The following is a 25,019-nucleotide window of genomic DNA, read 5'->3' as shown; positions in this document are numbered from 1 at the left end:
CCACTTGACCCTGAATGGCTGAGAGACGAGTACAGTATGATGACACATGGAATGGAGGCAAACAGGCTCCTGAAGACATGATGCTCTCCGTGTAGCTCTGATGTTTACGACGACGTGTGCGTGCAGTCGACACCACGACAAAGGGTCTCTAGAGCCACTTTGCACAACCGGGATCACTTCTCAGCACTTGACAAATCGGCGTCGGGTTACTGTTTGAAATGTGAGAACACACGGCACCTATGGAACCACAGCTAGGTTACTTAAAATAACTTCAAGCAGGAACACAGGGATGAGATTGATGTTCCGTCTCAGAGCCTGTTGATTTAAAAAAGTGCATGCATATACACTGTTGAATCAGATTGCAATGAGACTTTACACTTAAAAACCACAAGGGTGCCAAATTCTGTCGGGTCACCCATAATCATTGGTTAATAAATGACATATTAGTGCTACAAGCCATTAACTAACTTTTGGATTGCCAGATTGTGGAAAATTCCCTCTGCATAATGTTTAGGCTTTCTATTTGGTAAGTTATAAAGGTTGAAATTGCATTATATATACCCATGAATTCTGTAGTTATACATATTTATGAAGTAAATGGATTTCTGTGCACATATTCTATATTTTCCCCAAAGGTTAAACACCTTTCTGGTGAATTTTAAGCATCAGTAAGCAATATTTTTACTTGACAAACAGAGAATTATCACCAACTCATCTTTAAAATAATCGTTTTGCATTGCTGGTACATAATTTGCTTTGCGGTGGACGTCGAGGAGATGTAGGAAGGAAAACCCCACCTAGAAAGAAGCAACACCACCTTCAGACCTGCAGCTAAACACTGGAGCGTTCACTGCTTGATCACAGACATCAAACACCGTTGGCCTCCGACATTTTCTTCTCCCCCTCGAGCGCCTTCCGTACTTCCGTCGATGAATAATTAAAATGAATATGGTCTTGATATTAACTTTGATAGGACACAGATGATCTTCCTCGCTGCCTTCAAGTACATCTGGAGTTGCTGTCAGACGGCGGAGCGCCTGAATGTTTTATGAACGTGGGTGTAGTTCAGGGGGGAATTGCAATCTCATAATCCTCTCTGCACGGGCCTCTATCACGTCTCTTCGTCCATGAAGGGCCCCGATGCGCCAAGGGCCTCCCCTGGCCTCAAACAACTAAATATCACTCAGGGAGACATGAAGCTGGAAGAGACTCAACATGATCACAAGAAAAAACATGAAACATCTGCTAAGAGATACAAAGAGATCAGAACGTCGATGAAAATGGACGACCACGAAGAGACACAAAGCAACTACAAAGACTCAAATGATGACAGAGAGACACAAAGTAACTACAAAGACTCAAATGATGACAGAGAGACACAAAGTAACTACAAAGACTCAAATGATTACAGAGATTCTTGAAAAGGGGAAAAAAAGACACACACTGACTAAAAAGAGACACAAAGTACTTGCAAAGAGACATGAAAAATACTAGAGTTGCAAATATCACTACAAAAAGGAGCAAAATAAACAGAAAAAAAAATTAGAAAGTGTAGAAAGCGACGACAGAGACATTTATATAAAAGAGGCTGAAAGACAAAAGTACTTGCTCAGATGTGCAGGTCCTGGAATCTCACTTTTACACAAATTAAAGTACAGAAAGAATAAAAGAAAACTCATTAAAATATGCATAAAGGTACTTACGTTTCCTCCTCACTGGGCTGATATCTGGATGCTGCATCTCTTGCAGATTAAAACCACACGTCAAACTATTATTTACGCTGAAAAAGTGTTCAAATATGTTTTCAAAAACCTGCAAAATGATCAATAAATGTTATTGGACATTTTGGGGCTGTTTAGAAACTTCAGGTAATTAGTTTACCTGTGCTGCCACCTTGTGGACAGATCTAAATGTGAAGACATTTACACAGATTATGCATATACCCTGTGTATCTAATTCAGTTATTAATCCCTACCTCAAAATATGCATTCATACTCATAATCAGATGTATTCATATTCAACAGACTAAGCTGTATAAGATATGGTCTTGCAGGCGTTTTATGTTCGACATTAAAAGGAGGGCCGTTTCAATTCGGTTTGATTGATGCTTCTTCTACCGATTTGACCTTTTCCATTATCTTTTATTTTCTGTTTGATTGCTCTTAGACTTTTCCTCTCCAAAGCAAAGAGCGGAGCATTTCTGAATCCAAGCACTTTTTACTATAGAAGAGCAGAAAACGTGTCCGACCACATTTTGGACATATTGGTGTAAATTATACGATTTAACGATGGTTGAACTCAATCTAGCTGCTTTCGTTTTCAGGGTCCTGTTATTTTAAATAGTGGCTCACTAGGAGTTATTGGGACACTTCAACACTTCAAAGTTTCTCCTATGTAAAGTCAAAATGTGAAAAAAGGCCCGTCGGATCAACGGGATTTGCCACAAAATGAACAAAACTGATCCCACACAACTACCTGAGCTCAAAGGTTTTGAAGCAGAGGCCTTGAGAAACCAGCAGTGATCAATCAAATGTCAGGAAATCTTTCCATCACCGAGGAGCATTAAATAAAAGTGAAACATTAAAGGTCACATCTCGTCTTTCCTCTGCAACATCAGGACGGGTTTTAATAAGGCCGAGATGATGAGATCTGAGCCCCGGGGATACGCCGAGTGTCTGGGATTTATCTCACTCCTCGTCGTTACAAAAGAGGCAATTCTGTTAAAGGAGTCCGGGCCGAGCCGATATCACAGGGTAGATTATATGAAGGGATTCCACATATTTAAGGCTTTTTCGTGAGGTTTTGTGTTAAATCTGCTTCCCTGCTCTTCGTAAGACTCCGGAGGACCAAAGATCTGAGCAAATGCACCTCTCCTCAGCGGCGTTGGAGAAGCTGCTTCAGAGGGATGTTTGGAAGAACTTGAACTACAAGAAACTACCACTGCAGTTTTCTGAGCAGGTGCTGCTTTTGAAATGGAAATTCAAACTGCAGGTCGACGCCTGCAGAGCCGACTGCTCAAATGTGGCCCGTTAGGAGGATATCAAACATGCATTATTTGAAACAGAGACTACACTTGCAGTATTAATAACTCGGCCATGATGAAGGCCATGCGCTTTGATAGAAAACATCACAGTTGAGTGCCTTTGTCCAGTAAGTGCTGGTTGTTTTTATTGAAATCGTTATATCTCTCCCGATCCAATCTGCTGGAAAACCGGAACGGCGGAAGCCTCCTTCTTCCTCTGCCGACATGACGTCGGATTACATTTTCTCCCTTTTGAAACAAATCGACGAAGAGACAACAGTCCTGTGCAAGCTTCCCACAACTGTTAGATATGATGGATAAATGACATTTTAGTGAGCGCGGCGGCGTGGAACGCGAGGAGGGCCTCGGGCGCGCCACGATATTCATTCCTGGTGACGCGAGTGCAACAAGTCTGTGGACTTTTCATGGAGTGGCGGGCAAGACAAGGGAGCGTTTACTCCTCGACCGTATCCTTCTTGCTGGTCTCTTGGCCTTCGAAGATCGGGTACTTGCTCTCCACTTCGGCCCAGGTCAACGTGGCGTTGGCCAGATCCCGAATAATCACGGGCAACTCGCTGACCTGAGGAGAGAAAGGGGCGTTTACTTTGATTGTGTGTGGAATTACAGTCGAGCTACTCACAAGGAAATGCTATTAAGTAGCTTCTTCACCATGCACAGATAAAAAGTCACAGCAGTGGCCGATATGATCCAACATTTTCCAGCATTTTCTTTACTTTTATAAGCTGATTGCATCATATCACAGTATATCAGAATGTAATTCTAACCCTTTTCCAGTGTAAGGGAAGATATCTTAAGAAAGAAAAGATATTTTTGTAAAAATGGATATGTATATTGGCTTGTATAAGCTCTGTCCCATTAATATTTATACCGTTTAAAGCTCTTATATACTGTGATATTTACTGGAAATGTTAAAGTAGCCAGCAGCAAATAGGCTATTATTATGTCACTCCACTTAAATGTAAAATGAGCATCCATAACAACAATTAAATGCTCCCTCCAGCCAGCTGCCACCTTTTGTTTTTGTAGTGCGACGACCAAAAAGTGTGCGTTTATGATGAAAATGATTAGTTGAACCTAAAATAAACCCCCTAAAGACGGGGGAGTCTGTGCCGTACCTCGGCCCTGATCTGCCTCATCGAGTCGCGGTCCCTCAGCGTGGCCGTGTGCGGCGTCTTGTTCACCGTGTCGAAGTCGATGGTGATGCCGAACGCCACGCCGATCTCGTCCGTCCTGGCGTAACGCCGCCCGATGGAGCCCGCAGAGTCGTCCACCTTGTAAGACACGCCATTTTTGGTCATCGCCTCGGCTGAGGAGGAGAGCGGAGGAGAAAAAAAAAAAAATGTTTTACCCAGAACGCAGCGTGCCTTCTTCCCTCCTCGCAGTCAGAAATAGAACATATATATTGTCATTATGTGGGCACTTACATAATTCCCTCACGAAGGGCGTGAACTCCTGGTTTTGACTCAGAGGCAGGACGGAACATTTGTATGGAGCTACAGTAGCAGGGAAGCTAAAGAACTGGAGAAAAGGGAAAACAATCGCAGGAATGAAGGAAACAAATGAAAATAAATCACAAAAACAACGGTTTTCACTACAAGGCAGCTGCTGCTTTGTGACATGTATCAAAAAAAGGGAAAATTCACCACCGTTTATGTGCATGTCCAATCAGAATTGATGGTTTTCTGGCTACCCGGAGGTGGAAACTACAAATCCAACGTGAAATGGCTTTCTTGCTTCCAACTATGTCTCTAATGCAGGAAGAACAGATTTTAAAGCTGCAAAATCAGCTTTATGCATCCATACAGCTCACACTTTGCTTTAATCCAGATAAAAACGGTGGTGAATTTGCCCTTCAAGTGCTGAATTAGTCCCTAATTCCACATTAAATGACGTTCTCCGTTGCTAGATCAGACAGCCCCGTTGCCGCTCCGATCGGGCGCATCGACTTACCGTTCTTTGCTCATCACCTTCCCGGACTTGGAATGTGTGCTCAAAGATGGTGTACATGATCCTCCCGATGCCAAAGGAGGGCTCGATCACGTTGGGAACCACTTCCTCCACTGTGGACGCCAAAGACGGAGAGAAAGCGTTACAGAAGTCGTCCCAAGATATCAATCAGTCAAACGTGAGAAAATCAACATTAAATCCCACCATGCAGAGTCTTCTGGAAGCGCTTGATGCTGACCATGTCCTTCGTCAGTTTAAAAGACTTTCCTTCCGACTCGATGGTGAACTCCCTGTGGAGTTAAAAAACACTGACTGAGCTGCAAAACGGCAACACAGCCTTCCATCCTGTTGGACTGAGGTTAACGGCACTCACCCAGCCTCGCTGAGCAGCTGCTCCTTCTCTGTGATGAAGCACTCGTCACAGACGGACAGAAACTCCATGGCGATCTTAGCATCCTTCTTATACGCCTTCCCAATGGCTCCTTTGTTGGCCTCGAACTGGACGACATTCACCACTTTGTGTGGAGAAGCTAAGGAGCACAACAAGACGCCTGGGTGCTTTAAATTGCTCTTTGTCGTCTGATTTTTCTTTCTGCCGTTTAAAGGATATGGGTTCTTTTAGAGGCTTCTCGGCCACCAGAGGCACCTTTGTGACTCGCGCGTGGCATTGCAGATCAAAGCAGGACCGGTCGGCACAACCCACGATTTCAATCCAGCCCTGCAAGGGACAAACGGTTACTTTGAGCAAAAAGGATGTGGACTGCAAGAGGAAAAACGCTGCAAAAGGGAACGTACATAGGAGGTTTTGGCTTCGGCGTCCCAGCAGTCGCAGGCGTAGTGAGCCATCTCGTTGTCCATGTGCTGCCGGAAACGCAGCTTGTCTTTGGCGATGCCGACTCTGGTAAGGTAGAGGTAGATCCTCCCGATGAAGTATCCCAGGACGGAGTTATTGATCACACCCTGAAATGAGATGGATTAATGAGAGTTCATTCTAGTCCAAAAGCTAATCTTTATTCATGACCCACTTAATAGCTAATAACTGGACCTTGAGTTAATGTTTACAGAGAAAATCTTTAGATCACGTCCGTCATTATAATACTGGTATTAGATACGCAAAAATATTATCCAACCACTCAAACCTAACCTGCTCTTTTAAAGCAGTGCTGCAGTGCTTCGCTGTGTGTCGTTGTTGAGGGGGAGATCTTAATTATTTAATCCAGCCTTGATATTTTTTTCTAGCAATTTTATCCAGCAGGGGGTGGATCAACCTACGCATCACTGCTACACAGCCATCACTAATTCTACACTAATACTACAATGCTACTAATATTGGTGTAGCCTGATCTTTATCTGCGACTGAAGTAGTAAGAGAATGAAAAGATATGCAAATAAATGGAATAAATCTGTGCAGCATTCAAATTATCAAGAATTTGCATGTCAACGTTATGAATGAAGCTCCATAGTTCCATGCAGCCCTACAAATAGTCATGTTTAAATGTTCACCTGCTCCACGGCGTCACCCAGCTTCATGATATGTGCAGACAGGCCGCTAGTCTGAGCCTTGGAGGAGTATAACGTGATGTCCAGGTCGGCTACACTGGAGAATTTCGGGTGGACCTTCTCATTGGGATCCACAAAGTGCTCGATTTCAGCCATGGTGAACTCTCTGCGTGGAAACGGGGAGCGATTATATTCCTGTTTAATGTCATCGGTCATGTCTATAAGTACAGATAGAGGAATACTCTGGGAGGACAGCAGGCGACACGGTGGATCGCTCACCTGACGCGAATGAGTCCAGAGCGAGGAGAAATTTCGTTCCTGAAAGAGTTTCCTATTTGAGCAGCAGCGAAGGGCAGTTTTCCCTGGTTGAACTCCAGCAGACGCTTGAAGTTGAGGAAGATTCCCTGAGCGGTTTCAGGCCTGAGATAGCTGAAAAATTCAAATTCAATTCAATCAATTCAGAGACAAATGCGACACCAAGGGAAAAACCCTCCTCTGTATTAGCTTTCATTTTACCCTGTCATGTTCCCCCCTGGTCCGATGGAGGTCTGAAACATCAGGTTGAAGGAGATTGGAGGTGTGAGGTCATTTCCTGTAGTGGGGGACTTGACGTTGTATTTCACAAATAAATCGGTCAGCTCCTGCTGGGTGTAGTTGTCCATCTGAAAATAATATTCAGCGAGTCAGCGAATCATTTAAAACCCTGTAACAGCTTCCCCACATAATCCTGTAAAAAGAGCATCTGTTAAAAGGATTATGTGGGAAAAAGAGCATCTTTGTCTCTCGACGCTGACCTGAGTGGTGACTTCCTCCATCTCAGCCTTCTTCTCCGCTTTACACTTCTTATCCGACATGAGCTTCTGGAGGTGGGCTGGAAGAAACACACACAAAAACATGATATTACTTAACAGACAATTGATGAATTCTGATTTTAATTGATGTTATTCTACCCAACGCTGTGAAAATGCGCTAAAAAACGTCAGCAGGATGACATGCACGTCATTTAGCAGAGGTTTGAGAGGTCCAGATTCCACTCCACATCTCTCATAATACATAACAGTACTTGACATATTTTCACTACACAACATTCTCAAGTTTCAAGATGTCATCTGAGCCAATTAGCCTCCAAAGTCTTGCGGGAAATTGACACGTTTCCCAATATCTCCAATGCTTCCTGCCGGCTGTTTGGGCACGGCTCCAGTCACTGTGATTCTGGCAGTTTGCATTGCCGTGAAAGCCCGTGTGATTTCTGCTGGTCCAGCCACTTCCATTCTCCCTCGGGCACAACAGTGATACTCAGAGCGTGGCCAACCGGCAGCAGCCGCTGACAATACCATCTTTTGGACCGTGTCCATTCCTCCCTCTGCAGAATGTCGTGAATAATACACATGAAAGACTCGCAAAGACCTCGGCCGGTGGTTGTTTTTAGGAGGGCTAATCGGGAGTTTACACTGTATCGGAAGTCTCTAAAGACACGCGGGCAAAAGGCTCACCTTTGAGGAGGTGGTCGGCCCTGAAGCACTCGCCATTCTTCACGTCTTTCACCATGTAGTCAGCAAATTTGTCCACATGGCCTGATGTCCTAAATAAGGCAACAAACACAACATCTGACTTATAAAAATTTGTTAAAAGAAAAGCTATTAATGTTTTAAATTCCATGCAATTATATAACGATATAGTGTCAGCTTTTATTAAATATATACACCAAATAACTAAATACCATTTCACACCCTAAAAAAACATAACAGGTAATGACATTTGGTATAATTTGGGAATCCAGAGGAACACACTTACTTGAGGACGGACTCCGGGGTCAGCATGGTGCAGTCGATCTCCAGGATCTGCTCCTCCTGGATGAAGTGCTGCCTCCAGGCCTGCAGGATGTTGTTCTTCAGGGCGCAGCCCACGGGGCCGAAGTCGTACAGGCCGCTCACACCTGAGGAGCATTACTGCATGGTAACAGAATGCTTAAAGACTAAGTTTTACTGTGATCTACCCACTAACCCAAACATTCATTTGTTTATTCTCTTACCTCCGTAGATGGCAAAGGCCTGGTCGTAAAAGAATCGCCTCTTGAGGGTATCCTCCATCTTGGATCTGTCAACAATGTCATCTTTGGGTTGTAATGACAGTTCCTGCAATGAGAAACAATAACACCTCATAAAGACGTCTTAAAATAAGCGTTATATACACGTTTTGAAATGGAATCAAAGCGATGTTTCTGCAACCGGGCTATGGATCACTGCAATAGTGGCAGTTACCATGCATAAAATCGCAGAATCATTGTGTGCCTGTTAGAAAAAACCCACAGTTCAGCACTTTGCAAGCTGTCTGTAGGAACCACCAGGCAACCGTTTCTAACATTATTATCTAATTAATATACATAAACACGACACAAAACACACATAAAAGATAAGATATCATAGGTAAAGCCATTTGGTTTAATTCTAATAAATCCAATAACCACATTTATATCAAAAAGCATCAATCTTCTATAACACTACTATTTTTCTTTTGGCAATTTCCACAAATCACAGTTTTCATTTAGCAAACGGGAGTCGGCTCAGGTGTCAAAACACCTGCATCTGGGGGCTCCACCCATTTCTACCGCCTGCAGTGTTAAAGTGGAGGAAAGTGTTGGGATACTTCCCAAATTTTAATCAAAGTACATCAATATTTTAGAGAGAGAGAGAGAGAGAGAGAGACAGAGAGAGAGAGAGAGGATGTGTAGTGATGAATGCACATCTACAAGCATATTAGCCTTATTCCTTTCCACAACAAATTCTCTGAGATTGTGATTCATTAAAACAACACTAAATCAAATTAGTTTCATTTGATTAATTTGCATTCATCACCCACAGTTTTCACTGACTCACCTTGGCCTCCAGAGTCCTCTTCCTTGTTTTCAACTCAGCCACGGCTTTAGTGACATCCACATCTGGAGCCCCATCCTGTTTCATTTGGCGCACAAGCTCCCCCTAAAAACAGAAGAAGGTGGCTTTGAGCTTGGCTTGCGGGGGGGGAAATCACTACCCCTGCATTTCCAATCAATTCTGTGCATTTTTGCAGAGCAGCCAGACAACTTCTGGTTTTTCTTCCTGTTAGCTGCATTAACTTAGCATGTTCCCTTTAACCCCACCCTGCTCACAAATGTCTGCAACAAGCAGCAGCAGCACATTGAAACGTGGCAAAAAGGTTGCAGACTCGACTGCTAGCTAGTGTTAGCCGTCAGCTAGCTAGCATCGCCCGTCTTCTTTCATTGTGACAGCTTCGTAAGCAGCGGGTTAGCCGGTTAGCTTAGCATGCTAACCGGCCCATCCGAGAGGCGATTTAAAGACACTTAACCGCAATGCGAACCGTAAAAATCAATCGAACCGGACCACATGATAACAATTAATAACGTTACCTGTTCTTTGACCGCGAGCCTCAACGGGGCGAGGATCTCTTCCATGTTGCCGTCCATGGTTTGTCCTTCCGCCGGCTGCAACCACAGGCTTCTCTGCTTCTTCTTAAGGGCGCAGACCGACGTTGAAAACGGCCTGTGTCGGGGCGGAGAGCGGAGCGACTGCCGAACCAACCGGACCGTGGACACCGGACAGGAGGCGGAAATCTCAGTGCTGGTCCTCCTCAGCAGTGCTGATGCGGCGCTACGAAGCATGGACCTCCGTAATGCGAGAAGAGAATGATGAAATCGCCGGGATTAAGTAAACGCAGCTTCCGCTCCGGTCAAGCACTTTCGCGACGACCGACGACCGACGCAAGACGCACGACGACGTAACGGCAGATTCGTCAAAAAATTAAATTAAATTAAATTAAATTAAATTAAATTATTTTTTGATTAAATCGCCGGGATTAAGAAAACGCAGCTTCAGATCGCAACGACAGATTCTTCAACAGTTAAATTAATTTAAATTAAATTAAATACATGTTGATTTAATTATTTAGTCACATTTATATGGAAGCTCATTTCTAACTGTAAATACATAGGAATGACAAAAAAAGTTATACTTAATATACAAGTCACATTTTTGACTCATCTCATCAGTCATAATTCTGACTGCTACACTTTATGTCTATGACTAATTTGGATTAATAGACTTACACTTTCGATTTGTTAACTCATAATTATGGATATTGTATCCGTTATCTCATTATTCTAATAATTCATCATTATGTCTATGTTTTGTACATATCCACCTATGCTACAAGACAAACCATTTTACAGTAATTTATAAGTTAATAATTCAATTCAAATAAATGTTTCATTGTTTTTTTATTACATCTGGGAGAAACCTATACTGTTCAAACAAACTTTGTTTGCTTAGTATGTTTTTTTGCTGAGGTACTTATTACAGGTAAACAAAATAAGAGCTTTACATCGTTGTTAGCCATTAATAGGCAGGCTACCAGAACCAAATAAATCAGTGCAGATTATTTGTACCCAGTGTGGCTTTTTAAACATATCACTGCAGCTGGATGACTAAATGTGCCATGGGCAAAATGAACAACTGTGCACATCTGTATAGGCAGATCAAGTTAATGTAATGTATTGTTTCTCATTCTACAGCGGGACATGGATGATGCAACAGCGAGCCCTTGTTTCAGACAGCGCTGGACTGACTTGACAGGAACAGGCGCCTCCCCTTGTTTTCCTTCAACTTCGAGGAAAAGTGAAAGAAACAGTCGAGTCCAGGACGGAGCCACCGCGTGTCGACGGAGGAGCGTTTCCTATATACGTGTCGATATGGAAGAAGTGCTGGCGCCTTTGAGGGAGGCTGTGAGGGAACAGGTGAGATCGGTTTTACCTGCTTGGTTTACACCTGGAAGTAGACACCGCCCAGCAACATGCAGCGACTCTTCCATTCATTTTAGAAATAACACCGTGTAGCATCCAAGCAGTTTCTGTTTCACAATTAGAGTGAACAAATTATGTATGTGCAAAATGTGCACATTGATTGGCTGCTGTGTGTTCTTCAGTCACTATAAATTACAAATTATGAATAAATAATTAGAAATTTTAGCTACTTTAGCTACTAAAGTGAAAATTGCAGGTATCTATTTTGGATTTTTTTAACAAATGTATTAGGGATCTATAATAATCAGATAGATTGAAAAACAAAAACGTTTTTTCTTTTCAGAAACTATATTTATGGATAAAATATTAGTTTGTGCAAAAAGAAAAACCTGTCATTATGGAAAGAACTAGGTAAATGTGTAAGTTTTCTGTGACATTTGAGTAAAAGCTGGTGTTTTACCTGCAGGGTGAGTTGGTGCATCGCCTGAAGGAAAAAGGCGCCACAGAGCAGGAGCTGAAGGGGGCCGTCGCTGAGCTGAAGGCCCGGAAAAAGATTCTTGAAGCCAAGGTCAGAGTCCCACATCTGCTGGTTCATCCTTTGGTTATGGAACTATGGAATATTCACCTTGCATGTAATTCTGGTATTTAAAAAACAATATGATATGATCTTGAAATCCTAGGAGTTAGCTCTGCAGCCCAAAGATGACACGGTGGACCGAGCCAAGATGGAGGATACCTTAAAGAGGAGGTTCTTCTACGATCAGGCTTTCGCCATATATGGAGGTAAAATTTGAAATGAAAACCAACATTTGAAGGGGACAGTCGTGAGACTAAGAATACAGACAGACCTGCATTATTCAACATATGAATCTAATTCCTGATTGCTCCTCAGGTGTGAGCGGCCTGTACGACTTCGGCCCCGTGGGCTGCGCCCTGAAGAACAACATCCTGCAGGTGTGGAGGCAGCACTTCATCCAGGAGGAGCAGATCCTGGAGATCGACTGCACCATGCTGACCCCGGAGCCCGTCCTCAAGTAAGGGGGCGACAAACTCCAAAAACATCCACAAGTTTGTTCCATTCCAACTCGTCTCGACTGAGAACGTGTATCATTTTCAGGACGTCGGGGCACGTGGATAAATTTGCCGACTACATGGTGAAAGATGCCAAAACCGGAGAGTGCTACCGCGCCGATCACCTCCTCAAAGGTGACTCCGACCACCATTCACTAAGAGGGACTCATAGGAGTCCCACCTAGTCCGGTCCTCCTGGTCCTCCCAGTCCTGAGCTTTCCATTGTTTTCTTGCATTGCTAACAAGGTGTCAGATTTCCTCCCAATAAGAGAAGGATGACCTGCAGGTCAGACCATCACTAGTAGAGCAGTGCATGTCATAACTTCAAATATATTATTGTATAGTTTCCATCTATTTGAAAACTCTGCAGAGCATGTTTTAACAGAATGTTTCACCTGGAAGGAGGACATGTTTGTACCGGTGTGGGTGGGTTCTTTATCCTCAGGGCGGTTTTCTGGAGTTCCTCACGCTGAAGTCTGTCTGCTCATCAGTAAACACACTGAGCAGGTTTTTAGCTTATGTAATCTTGGGAACCGCTGAGGAAACCAGCTGGAAGTGCTGATGCAGGGCTTTCACACTGTATTTCAGTCCTGTGCCAAAAAATAAATTTTAAAAGCTTTGAATTAGGAATATTTTCAGTGATTTACAGGCAATGAAAAAGGGCACAAATCTCCATCTAAATAGACTGCATTGTGGTTTTATTTCTTAATTTAATGGCTGTAATGGTGAGTATTAACAAGCAAAACAATGTGTCATTTTCTTTATATTTTAGGTTTCTGGCAGGTTTAAATGTTGTTAAAATGATAAGTCAGACTTAAAGCAAAGGAAAAAAAAGACAAAATGAATGCAAAGAATGGAAAAATTAACTTTAATTAAAATGTATTCTTTGTAAAAATGATTGCAGACAGAGAGCGTCCCAGTGTCCATATCAGCCTTTTGCAAAAATGCTAATAATCAAGACTTGAGAGATTAAAAGTGTGTATTTAAATGGAACCACTAACGGCTGATTAATGAGGTGTCTCGTTTCCTCGCAGCTCACTTAAAGAAACTAATGTCTGACGAGAAGAGTTCAGCAGAGAAGGTGACTGAGATGGAGGAGTTAATCACTCAGGTGGGTGTTTGACAAACACACACACACACACACACACACACACACACACACACACACACACACACACACACACACACACACACACACGCACACACACTCTGAAGTCGTTGCATATACTGACATCTGCTGGTGGGGAAAATAATCCTATAACTGTTTGCTGTAGATGGACAACTACACCCAGCAGGAGCTGGCCGACCTGTTTGTGAACTACAACGTCAAGTCTCCCTCCACAGGAAATGACCTCACGCCTCCCGTCTCCTTCAACCTGATGTTTCAGACGTCCATCGGACCCGGCGGGAACACAACCGGGTACTGATGAACACGCATCATCTGTGGGAAAAACATCATTTAGTGTATTAAACTTTTGCCAACTCAATCTGCAGCTACCTGAGGCCTGAAACGGCTCAGGGGATGTTCCTCAACTTCAAACGCTTGCTGGAGTTCAACCAGGGAAAGCTGCCCTTCGGTGCCGCTCAGATCGGAAACTCCTTCAGGAACGAGATCTCTCCTCGCTCCGGACTCATTCGTGTCAGGTATGGTCTGAAAGCTCAGTCACACGTTCTAGCAGCTACACGGTGAGGTGTTAACTTCTCCCGCCTGCAGGGAGTTCACCATGGCCGAGATTGAGCACTTTGTGGACCCGAACGAGAAGATCCACCCCAAATTCTCCAACGTGGCCGACCTGGAGATCCTGCTGTTCTCCTCCAAGGCTCAGACCAGCGGCCAGTCTGCACAGATCGTGAGGCTGGGAGACGCTGTGGAGCAGGTGGGAATCATTCACTGACTTATTATTCAAAAATGTGTGTTTATTCTGAGTGCTGAAAATCATGCCTGGTCTTAAGTGGACCTGATACATGTTTTTAACGCTTATTTAACATTTTAAACCATAAATGTAAGATCAAATAGCACAGACTTTTGTTAAAATTCTCATAAAATTCATATATCAATATTGTTACAGTATGTCATGGAAATGCCTTTCTTATGCAGAATTATATCTAAATTATATCATTTAGTTTTGTAGCCTAAACTATAATAAACTGCATTTAAACACAATTAAAATTCACTACATAAGTTGTCTTTTCTTTATTTAGAATCGTATTAAAAATTGCATATATTAGACCCAATTTTTGTGATAATAGGAGGAAAAAAATAATGAGTTATTTTCAGCATAATTTGTTGTAATTGCGTTGTAAATGATGAAATCTTCCTCCTGCAGGGCGTAATCAACAACTCTGTGTTGGGTTACTTCATTGGAAGGATCTACCTCTACCTCATCAAAGTGGGCCTGTCCAAAGAGAAAGTGCGTTTCCGGCAGCACATGGAGAACGAGATGGCTCACTACGCATGCGACTGCTGGGACGCCGAGTCCAAGACCTCCTACGTAAACCTCTTCCTGTTTCACACACGCGTATGAACACAGAAGTGTGTGGACGCGAGTCGAGACGCTCTCTTTGTCTTCCTCAGGGCTGGATCGAGATCGTGGGTTGTGCCGACCGCTCCTGCTACGACCTGACGTGTCACTCCAGAGCCACCAATGTCCCCCTAGTGGCTGAAAAGCCCCTGAAAGAACCCATATCCTCCTGTTCTGCTAGTCCAACCAGCTTAGAACCATACTCACATCTAATGTTAACATTTTGAGTATTTAATGCTTATGAATGGACATCAGCAGCATGAAGATCTTTATCAGCTGATGGGAAAGTTAAAGTGAAAGTTTAGTTAAAGCCAGGGTGAGAAAACAGCAAGAGTGAACTAGATAGATAGAAACCAAACAACTCAGGTATTTTCCAAAATCAAAGTAGATGTCAGCACAAGCTCCGAAATTCAAAAAATTATGGAGAGGATGCTCCAAAAACACATTTTTATTGCCATTTGTGTTTTTTACAAATATGTGTATCTTTTTTAACATTTTTGAATGCTGCTGGCCAGAAGAGTGTGCAGACTCAAGATTCCCATAAAATCCCCATATTTCCATAAATCTACCTTCCTTATTGGCAAGGCAATTTTATTTGTACCTTTCAACAACACGGCAATTCAAAGTGCTTTACATAAAACATTAAAAGCATTGGAGAAAAAAAAAAACACTAAAACAAGCCAATAATAAAATAAAGTTTAAAATTAAAAAATTTTAAATGTAAAAAATAATTATATATTACACTAGCTGACCTCGATTTGAGCTGGATTTTTCCTCCTTAACTCCGACACACAAAGTGGTGAACGTCGTCCAGTTCGAGCCCAACAAGGGAGCCATAGGAACGGCCTACAAGAAAGACGCCAAGCTGGTGTTGGAGTTCCTGGCCGCCTGCGACGAATGCTACATCAGTGATCAGGAGAAGCTTCTCAGTGAAAACGGGTAATTTCTAACCGCTGAGGTTCTTCACTGCGGGTTTATTTGTGTTTACGTGTGTTAATCTGTTTGTATGTTTAACATCTGCAGGGAGTTCAGCGTTAAGACACAGGGCCGGACCTTTAAAGTCACCAAAGACATGGTCGTCGTGAAGCGCTTCCAGAAGACTCTGCACGGTAAGAGGCCTGCTTCTCAGAGCACAACAGTGAGTTTCCTTCATGTGGGGAAAACAACCGTCTCCATTTCCCCCCACAGTGGAGGAGATTGTCCCCAATGTAATCGAGCCGTCCTTTGGCATCGGCCGAATCATGTACTCCATCTTCGAGCACTCGTTCTGCATCCGCCAGGGGGACGAACAGAGGACGGTGGGAATAAATGCTGCATAAACAAGGAATGTAAGGTGTGATTGAGAATCATGTGCTTGGTTGATTTAAATGCATTTTTTTTCCCTCCAGTATTTCAGCTTTCCTGCCACGGTAGCGCCGTACAAATGTTGCATCCTGCCTTTGAGCCAAAACCAGGAGTTCACGCTGTTCGTCCATCAGCTGTGTGAGTGTGGATCCTATAACTGAACACATTATTTAAAGAAATAGTTTGACATTTTGCGGTATTATTTTTTTGATTTCATGTCAAGAGTCAGGTGAGAAGATCGACACCGTTTTCAGGTTTGGAACCAGTTAGCTTAGCTTAGCATAAAGCATTTCTAAAGCTCAATAATTAACATTATTAGTTTATGGGTTATTTGCCGCACTATATTATGCTAAGCTAGGCTAACTGGCTTATTCATTATTATTCGTTTCTGAAACTGACTATTATGTTTTCTCTCTCTCTCTCTCTTTTAAGCTGAGGCAATGACCAAAAACGGCGTTTCCCACAAAGTGGACGACTCCTCGGGATCCATCGGGCGGCGTTACGCCCGGTCCGACGAGATCGGCGTGGCGTTCGGCGTCACCGTCGACTTCGACACTGCGAACAAGACGCCGCACACGGCCACGCTGAGGGACCGCGACTCGATGAGGCAGATCAGGGCCGAGGTAGGACCATCCGCAGATTACATTTACAAAATAAAGGTGTCATGATTGCATTTTTTCTCTTTTTTTTTAAATGAAAATGTAATTGCAGGTCAGCAAGTTGCCGGGGATGGTTCGAGATCTGGCCGACGGCACCTTGACTTGGGCGGAGGTGGAGAGAACATTCCCCATATTTGAAGGACAAGAGAGCAACAAGAAGGAGTAGCTGAACTCAGATCCTCTACTCAAATGCATGAACAGGGACCATCAATGGAGAATTTGCCAAAGACATTTTTTTAAACTAAAGCTTATTATCCATATGTCTCATTGGGAGTTCTTAATAGATCAGACATACATTGTGAAGTATACAGTATCTGGAGATTTGAATATGTCTGTTAACATAGTCCTCTGTGGCCTCCGTCCTCAAGTTATTGTTACTATGGCAACACTTAACAACTCCCAATGGGTGTGTAGCACCGATACAGTGAAACATGGACTTTCATACATGTGTTCAATGCCTTGTTTAACCTTTTAAAATAAACCACATACTGCATGGTTCTTTGCTCTTTTTGGGGCGTTTGGCTCGTAATAAACCACTGCACGTCCCTGCATTGTATTTATATATGTATATTTGTGTTGCCGTCACTAGAAGGCACTGCGTGTTGTTTCACAGCTCATTGTAGAATGTGAGAGGCAACGGGCGCTGCGCTACAGCTCGACATTGCAACGGGTTTAGACCCTCCCAAAACAGATCTGGCAACCAGGAACACGTAGAGAGGACTTTTAATGTTAAAATCATTTCAGTTTTTATGACCCCAGAAGGAGGTAGAAGTACAGATACTTGTGTTCAAAAAGACTGGTAAAAGTAGAAGTACTGATTCAACTTCTTTACTCAAGTTAAAGGGAAAAAGTACAGGCTCTGAAATGTACTCAAATATTGAGTAAAATTATCCATATGAAGGACATTTCTACTGGCAGTTTTGAAAATCTGAGTAGAAAGTACAGATTTGTATTAAAATGGAGAGAATACATTTAAAAAGCTGTCAGAAAAATAAATACTCAATTAAAGGACAATTCTAGTGAAGTAAAGTAACATATTTGTACTTTGTTACTTCCCACCTCTGTACCCAATGCATGGATTACATATTCATGGTAATTAATGCTGCATCCGTTAGGGAAGTACAGGCGGCAGGGGAAGTTAAAATATCCCCAGATAAAGTGTGTAATAGAGTCCTAAAGTGGCTTACAGTGTAGCAGCCCTCATGTTCCACCCCCTCTGTGCTAGTGGTCGAAGTATAAATACATCATGCCACCTTTAAACCGGTGCAGCTCCCTCTCAGGGAGTCAGAGGGACCTGCAGCCACCCTGAGCAGATGGAAACGTTTACATTTATTACATGCTTTGTTTCTTTTCTTCATTTGTAATATGACATTTTAATCTGCAGGTTTTTCTTTTCTGCCCCCATTTTGAACAAATTGGAAAAAGGTGCTTATTTTTTGTCATTTTTTGTGTGTGTGTGTAACAACTCATTCGGGCCCGCAACTGCTGCGTTCAAGGTCAGTATCACAACAGGTGCTGCGGAGGACAAACCTCAGCGTGACCGTGTGGCATTTCAACATTGTGAAGAGAAAACAGCCAGGAGATTTTTAATAGAGTTTTAAAAATATGTACAGTGCTGTTATTTAAAGAAGTGTTAAATCAATTTAAATGTGTGTTTTTTTTGTCCCGCATTCCAACAGTGTTTTAATGCAAAGAACTAACGACTAACTCTCGTTGGAGAAAGGTTGTTTAGTTAAAAATAGCAGGAAGCTACTGTGTTGCTGTCTCTGAGTTAATCAGTGGAAACTGACCATTTGCCCTCCACTCTCTGTTTTCTTTGACCTGATAATCACAAGTAGGTTCAAATTCCCAACTGATGGGGCCTTTCAGGACTTAATACAATCATTTTCAACGACTCAGACGTCTCTGGAAAGTTAAAGAGAAAAGAAAACGGCTTATAATGGAGAGACACCAGAATAAAGCTCAATTATTGTATTTATATTTGGTAGAACAAGAAGGGTCCTTATCTGTATAGAATAGTAGTGTGCAGCACTGATGAATTTGAATTGCCTATTTCCATTTGACTTTAGATATCATAATGGAATTATTGTATTTTTACTCTTTATTTGAATTTTAAATAGTTACTTTGCAGAAAAAGCTTGTACATAGAACACAGATGAGCTTAGAAAATATAATACATTTGTTATATAGTTGAAGCTCGTCAACATTATAAAAGTGGATAAAATGTGGAAATGAGGAGGTTAGCACAGGGAACAGAAAGTAACAGAATAATACAGGAAATCAATTAAACCAAACCCCAGATACAGAAACTACAAAATAAGGACATCAACAAAAGAAACTACAAAATGACGTATGTATGCCGATGAGAAGGTGGGGACCACCGTGTGTGTGAGAGATGATGAAACTCAGAGAATCGGAAGTAAAAACCTGGTCTGACCGGTCTGGTGTTGCATGGTGTGTTCAGGAGCCTCCAGAGCTCTTCCTGTCCGCGTTGCCATGGGGATCAAATCTGCACTTCCCAAATATGAGGTCTACTTCTACAACACGGTGCTCTGCCTGGCCATGTTCTGGGCCTCCAGCTGGATCTTCGACCTGTCCAGTTGTGAGTATGTGACATCACCTGTGTGTTGAAAACTGTGTATTAATCCACAGGGAAAAATAGTTCCCCGACAAACGCATTATTTACCCCCATTTGAGTAATGTTTGGGAAATCAACAGTGTCCATTTGTTTGAGGAAATGACTGAGCCTTTTTAAAAACTCAAACTATACATTTCTATTGGAGCAAATGTTTTCTATACTAATAGACATGGGAGATTATGTCCTAATGAAGGTGATAAATCTGTAAACTAAACTAGAATGTTTAATCTATTCGTTGATCAACACAAAAAAAATCAGCAACTATTTTGATAAGTAATTACAATTTAATACATTTACACTCCACCACTTTATGCTCTATATAATGCCCTCAATCACACAAAAGGGATTTTTCACTGCAGACATTTTCGGACCGAGCAAGGCTAGCTGCTTCCCACTGTTTCCAGTCTTTATGCTAAGCTAAGCTAACTGGTTCCAACCTCTCTCTCAAAAAGTGCAGTAAAAGTCTATGAGTGAAATGCATTGTTATACAAGTACATTAAAATGCTGCTCAAACACATTCAATTAGTGAGTTTCTACTCATTTTACATGCAAATGCAAAATACATGAATGAACCAAAAAAATGAGTCTGGATTGTCGTGACCCGAGTTCGGCTCTGTTACAGTCGACACAATGTGAACTACACATGCGGTATGGGGGGGGTGTCACAGTGTGAGGGTGAAGAGTTGCTATGCCGACCACGCAGAGAAGATCAGGTGTCAGTTCTCATACCACAGAGCACAAGAGGAAAGTAGGGCCTGTGTTGCCTCTCTCACTTTGGAACAAAAGTTTCACATCAGAAACGTAACGAAGGAAAATAAAATATGCGAAGTAATAAAATATAAATGCATATAGCTGTTGATTCTGTTCCTTTTTCACAGCCAGTGCAAACAGAAAGACGTTCAAATCCAGCGTGAAGCCAGGATGGTACTACTTTGGGAGGAAAATGGTGAGAGAACATTCGTAGTTTATGGAGGTTTATTTGCCCTTCATAATAAAATGTTTATGTTTTTATTTGATTGGTCTACAGGATACGGCTGATTTGGAGTGGATGATGTGGTTTTCCACCTTTAGAGAGCACATCCTGTTCGCTCTCTCCGGTCACGTGCTGTTTGCCAAGATCGTCACCATGTTGGCTCCACAGGTGCTTCCACCGACGACTAATTGATTAATTGATTGAAGAAGAGTAAAAGGATGTAAAAGGACTCGGGTTTAATGGAAAAAAAACCCTGTTGAATGAGCTGGAAGAAACACTCGGGTCTCTCTCTCTCTGTTGTGTTATTAAGGATACTTTGTGGCATTTGGAAATCCTCTTTGTCACAATTTATTTTTACAGCATTGCACAAGTGCTTTTTATATCGTTAGCTGAACGGCTGATGATGAATGGGACCAGGTGGAGAGAAAAGGATCGAGCGAGAGTGGAGACGAAGAATTAGAGAGACAACAAATAGAAACGCAGCTCTATGTTTAGCACAATCACTGGTGGCAAACACTAAAGAGTTTCATGTTCAGGTCGAACCTTAACTACAGATTTTATTATCATATATTGCTTTTTCCTGATAATTTACCTTCCAATTGTTTTATTAGTATAGTAGAGAAAATACGTGTTTCTTAGTTATCAATTGACTGTAAAAAGATGTTATTATCTGCAGCTTTGTGGAGAAATGAATATTCACAGCTTACAAATCTACAAAGTACTATTTGGATCGTTTACTTAAGTAAAAGTTCTAATACTCCCCTACGAGTTAAAGTCCTGCATTCAAAATCTCAACTTAAAAGCACATAAGCATCATGAATAAAATCTACTTAAATTATCGAAAGTAAAAGTACATGTCAGTGTTTTACTATTAAATATAATGTTTTTGGATTCATATTTATTTCTTAAAAGTGACAAACCCACTACGGGGGAACTTAAACCTTCAGTTTATCAGAAACATTGAAATTAAAATCGCCAAATATGGATATACATGATGTTTAGTTGACAGTGAGTACAAGAACAAAGTTGCATAACATGGGAATACTCGAGTAAAGTACCTTGAATGTGTATTTACGTACAGTACTTGAGTACTTCCTTGCATGCCAGCAGTGGTGTTGATCTCTATGTCTGTCCCACAGTACAGGTCCCTGGTCTACATGGTGTACGGGCTGCTGGCCGTGTGGACCAGCATGGGCTGGACCTACGTGACCCTCATCCTGTCCCACTGCATTCTGCTCTACAGCATCTCCCTGGTGAAGATCCGCTGGCTCTGCTTCGCCGCCGGCCTTTGTACCCTCGCTACCTTCAAGTGCGAACCCTTCGTTTCCTGGCAGGTAAACCTGCAGCCACTCGCCTGAAGGCACAACACAAAACGTTATGAATAATTAGGATTTCCTACCTTGTTTTTCCCTGTTTCTGCTCCGTGCAGGCGGGCTTTGTGGAGGGCGACTTTGAGCTCCGTCACATCCTCTTCTATGGAGGTTGTGGTTTCACCATCATGCGCTGTATGAGCTTCGCTCTGGAGAACTGTGAGAGGAAAGATGGAAACTATAACATCCTGGAGCTGCTCAAGTACAACTTCTACCTCCCCTTCTTCTACTTCGGGCCCATCATGACCTTTGATAAGTTTTATATTCAAGTAAGGAAAACAAACAGTGAGAGTCCAACTTACTCTGAATGAAGTTTATGGTGTAGATCATCCTTCAATACATGGAGAACCTCCACGTTGGCGCTCAATGAGGACAGGTGTTGAAGTTAGACCTCATCAAGCGGTCATGTGACCTGTGTCACATGGCAGGTTAACGCTGCCTACTTACAAGACGGTAGAGGAAAGAAGTGCAAACTCACATAAACTGGCAAAAAATCACTAAATAAAAGAGGTCAATGACCTCACACATCATGGCAGTAAATTACATAAAGAGGATGGTCCTTTATCAATAACTATAATGTTAAATAACACAAGGAAGGTTATAATAATGTATAAAAAGACATGACACATAAATGCATCACATATATAAAGAAAGGGCGACAAGTCAATATCCTTGTTCATTATAACTTTAATTAGATTCTTATTAAAATCAGTCATCCAGCAGCTCAGTTATCATCAGACCTTGTTCATTAAGATGCTATTGTTTTCATAGACCAGTGATTCGCAATTTAATTTCATTTTTTGATTTGTTGCCCCTTTAAATGAAGCTGGTTATGACCAGGCCGATCAAAAAGTAGCATAAAATCAGGTAAAATCATCTAACAATTCACAGAAAATAAGGTAAGGTACTAGAGGAACATGTGAAGTCACGCCTTATGGAGTTGCAGATGTCTTGTGGAGCTTCTCTGGCTTTGTGACGCGTGTCTGCTGCCCCCTGCAGGCCAACAAGGCCGACCTGACCAGGAAGGAGAGGGAGATGTGGAACATCAGTCTGGACGGCCTGATCCACCTGGGAGGCATCGTGGTGGTGGACGTCCTCTTCCATTTCGTGTACATCCTCACCATCCCCACCGACCTGAAGCTGCTGAAGCACGCCTCCGACTGGGCTCTGGGTGTGTGTGTGTGTGTGTGTGTGTGTGTGTGTGTGTGTGAGAGACCTCCCTGAAATACTCACATTTAATGTTTGATGCATTGCCTGCATAGCTGAAGCGATTGCATTGTTTCCAGTGGGCGTGGCTTACTTCAACCTGGTGTACGACTGGGTGAAAGCGGCCGTCATGTTCGGGGTCATCAACACGATCTCCAGACTGGATCATCTGGACCCTCCCAAGCCCCCAAAATGCATCACTCTGCTCTACGTGTTTGCCGAGACGTACGTCGAGTTTACGCAGCTTCATCACATTTAGCTGCACAAACAACTGAAACTGTTTTTTTCTTCTTTCACAGTCATTTCGACAGAGGGATCAACGATTGGCTGTGCAAGTGAGATCAATATATAGAATGAAAGTCTCATTAATGTCGACACATTTAGAGGTTCTGACGGGGTTTATCACCGTCTGCAGGTACGTGTACGACCACCTGGGTGGGAAACACAACAACGTGCTGGAGGAGCTGGTGGCGACGCTGTGCACCTTCGGGGTCACCATCCTCTGGCTCGGACCCTGCGAGGTGGTCCTGGTCTGGGCCTTCTTCAACTGCTTCGGCCTCAACTTTGAGTTGTGGACCGCCAAGCTCTTCTCCATGGAGCCCTTCGCTTCGTTAGAGGTCCGTCAGGCTGAGATCACCTTTTATATTCCAGTTATGACGCTGACACGATAATCCTTTTTTTGTATATTTATGATATTTTCATTTAAAGATGGCCGTGCCAGAAGCAACATCCCGCCGGATCAGAGCCGTCTTCAATACGTTCAACTTCTGGAGCATTGTGTTGTACAACATCCTGGCCTTGAAGGGTTTGGAGTTTGCCAAGTTGGTCGCCAAGCGGCTTCTTCTCAAAGGTGATTTGACCTTTTTGTTTGGCATTTTGAAGATGGTAGCCTATAATCTCTTCATCGTCTTGACTTTAGAGTGTTTTTCTTGCTCTCCCAGGCTTCCCTATAACCACCGTCATCGTCCTGTTTGTGACCTACTGCCTGATTCAAGTGATCAAGGAGAGAGAGAGGAGGCAGGCCCTTATCGATGATCCTGATCCTCTTCCTCCTGCCGACCCTCAAAACGCCGCCGCCGCCGCCATCAGCCCGACCGACGCCGCCGCCGCAGCTGCATCCGCTATCGCTCAACCAGATCCCAGCAAGGAAAAAGCAGAGTAGATGTTTGAATGTTAACATTAAGATACATAAGTTTACACCTAAAAGGGGATAAAATAGAGCTTAATGAAATTTGAGCTAATATAAAGTAGGCTTTTATTCAACAATAAGTGTAACAACGCCGTAGCAGCTTCAAACTACATTTCATTTTTCTGAAACGTTTGTCAAAAATAAAGTTGTTGGAATGTTTTGTGCGTCTGTGGAGAGTTTCCTTCTCGGACGGAGCGGTTTGAATGTGAATTAGAGACGGGTACGTGAGTCAGTGTTGAGTCTCGTCATTAGGTGCTGTGTGGTATTTCTGTGGCGTTACATCAGCAGGCGGCGGCTTTATTTCTGTTTGACGCGCTGGAAAGGGTTTTAACTCTGGTCACACGGAAGCATCAGCTGGACCTGAACATGTGATACAAGACATTTACTGACATTAAACAGGAGCTGACTAGTCGGACTCCTGTACGTCTAAACATCTTGTATATAAGCATGTACTGTAGAAACGTAGCTATATAACTTTGCATTGAATATAGAGTAAATGGAAGTAAAATGTCTTTGTTGGGGACTATTTAATGCTGCGGATTAATACATAATTGGTGTGCTGGTAAACTACGGCTGCAGAACGTTGTATGTGGGATCTACAAAATAAAAAAAACATTGAAATAAGACACAGAAAATAAGTAAATGACAATTCATTGTTGATTTTGTTGGCAATAACAATGTAATATGACAGTAATATGACAAACTGACACTGTTTCCATAATGACTCAGTCACAGAATCCCCAGCTGTGACTCAGGACCAAC

At 42.6% G+C, this 25,019-nt stretch overlaps 3 protein-coding genes across 4 annotated transcripts; 2 read left to right on the top strand and 1 right to left on the bottom strand.

The window, feature by feature from the left end:
• Positions 1-3,144: 3,144 nt before the first annotated feature.
• LOC311028746 (glycine--tRNA ligase-like) lies at positions 3,145-10,190 on the bottom strand. Its single transcript, XM_084033501.1, has 17 exons — positions 9,897-10,190; positions 9,367-9,468; positions 8,523-8,625; positions 8,285-8,426; positions 7,984-8,072; positions 7,285-7,361; positions 7,007-7,152; positions 6,770-6,919; positions 6,494-6,656; positions 5,786-5,950; positions 5,602-5,708; positions 5,364-5,510; positions 5,195-5,280; positions 4,994-5,103; positions 4,468-4,561; positions 4,159-4,349; positions 3,145-3,602 (listed from the first exon to the last, which is right to left on the bottom strand). Exons 1-17 carry the CDS (start codon positions 10,146-10,148, stop codon positions 3,477-3,479), a joined length of 2,250 nt encoding a protein of 749 aa, XP_083889627.1. The 5' UTR covers positions 10,149-10,190; the 3' UTR covers positions 3,145-3,476.
• Positions 10,191-11,147: 957 nt separating this feature from the next.
• Positions 11,148-17,722, top strand: LOC311028749 (glycine--tRNA ligase-like). Its single transcript, XM_084033504.1, has 17 exons — positions 11,148-11,279; positions 11,752-11,853; positions 11,966-12,068; positions 12,178-12,319; positions 12,403-12,491; positions 13,391-13,467; positions 13,631-13,776; positions 13,851-14,000; positions 14,071-14,233; positions 14,684-14,848; positions 14,932-15,040; positions 15,673-15,817; positions 15,902-15,987; positions 16,067-16,176; positions 16,267-16,360; positions 16,655-16,845; positions 16,934-17,722. Exons 1-17 carry the CDS (start codon positions 11,235-11,237, stop codon positions 17,045-17,047), a joined length of 2,031 nt encoding a protein of 676 aa, XP_083889630.1. The 5' UTR covers positions 11,148-11,234; the 3' UTR covers positions 17,048-17,722.
• Positions 17,723-18,150: 428 nt separating this feature from the next.
• On the top strand, positions 18,151-24,836 carry hhatlb (hedgehog acyltransferase like, b). 2 transcript variants are annotated; one of them, XM_084033368.1, is made up of 12 exons: positions 18,151-18,377; positions 19,346-19,483; positions 20,398-20,465; positions 20,547-20,660; positions 21,632-21,826; positions 21,922-22,131; positions 22,862-23,033; positions 23,149-23,293; positions 23,368-23,403; positions 23,484-23,685; positions 23,777-23,918; positions 24,010-24,836. In XM_084033368.1, exons 2-12 carry the CDS (start codon positions 19,378-19,380, stop codon positions 24,228-24,230), a joined length of 1,611 nt encoding a protein of 536 aa, XP_083889494.1. In that variant the 5' UTR covers positions 18,151-18,377; positions 19,346-19,377; the 3' UTR covers positions 24,231-24,836. The 2 variants fall into 2 exon arrangements, with proteins under 2 accessions (XP_083889494.1, XP_083889495.1); XM_084033369.1 differs by having other exon boundaries at positions 18,179-18,306.
• Positions 24,837-25,019: the final 183 nt, after the last annotated feature.

This window comes from Eutrigla gurnardus, assembly GCF_963514095.1.
Source record: "Eutrigla gurnardus genome assembly, chromosome: 18".
Taxonomy (NCBI): Eukaryota; Metazoa; Chordata; class Actinopteri; order Perciformes; family Triglidae; genus Eutrigla; species Eutrigla gurnardus.
The sequence above is the reverse complement of the archived record's forward strand: the minus strand, read 5'-3'. Positions and strand labels throughout refer to the sequence as shown.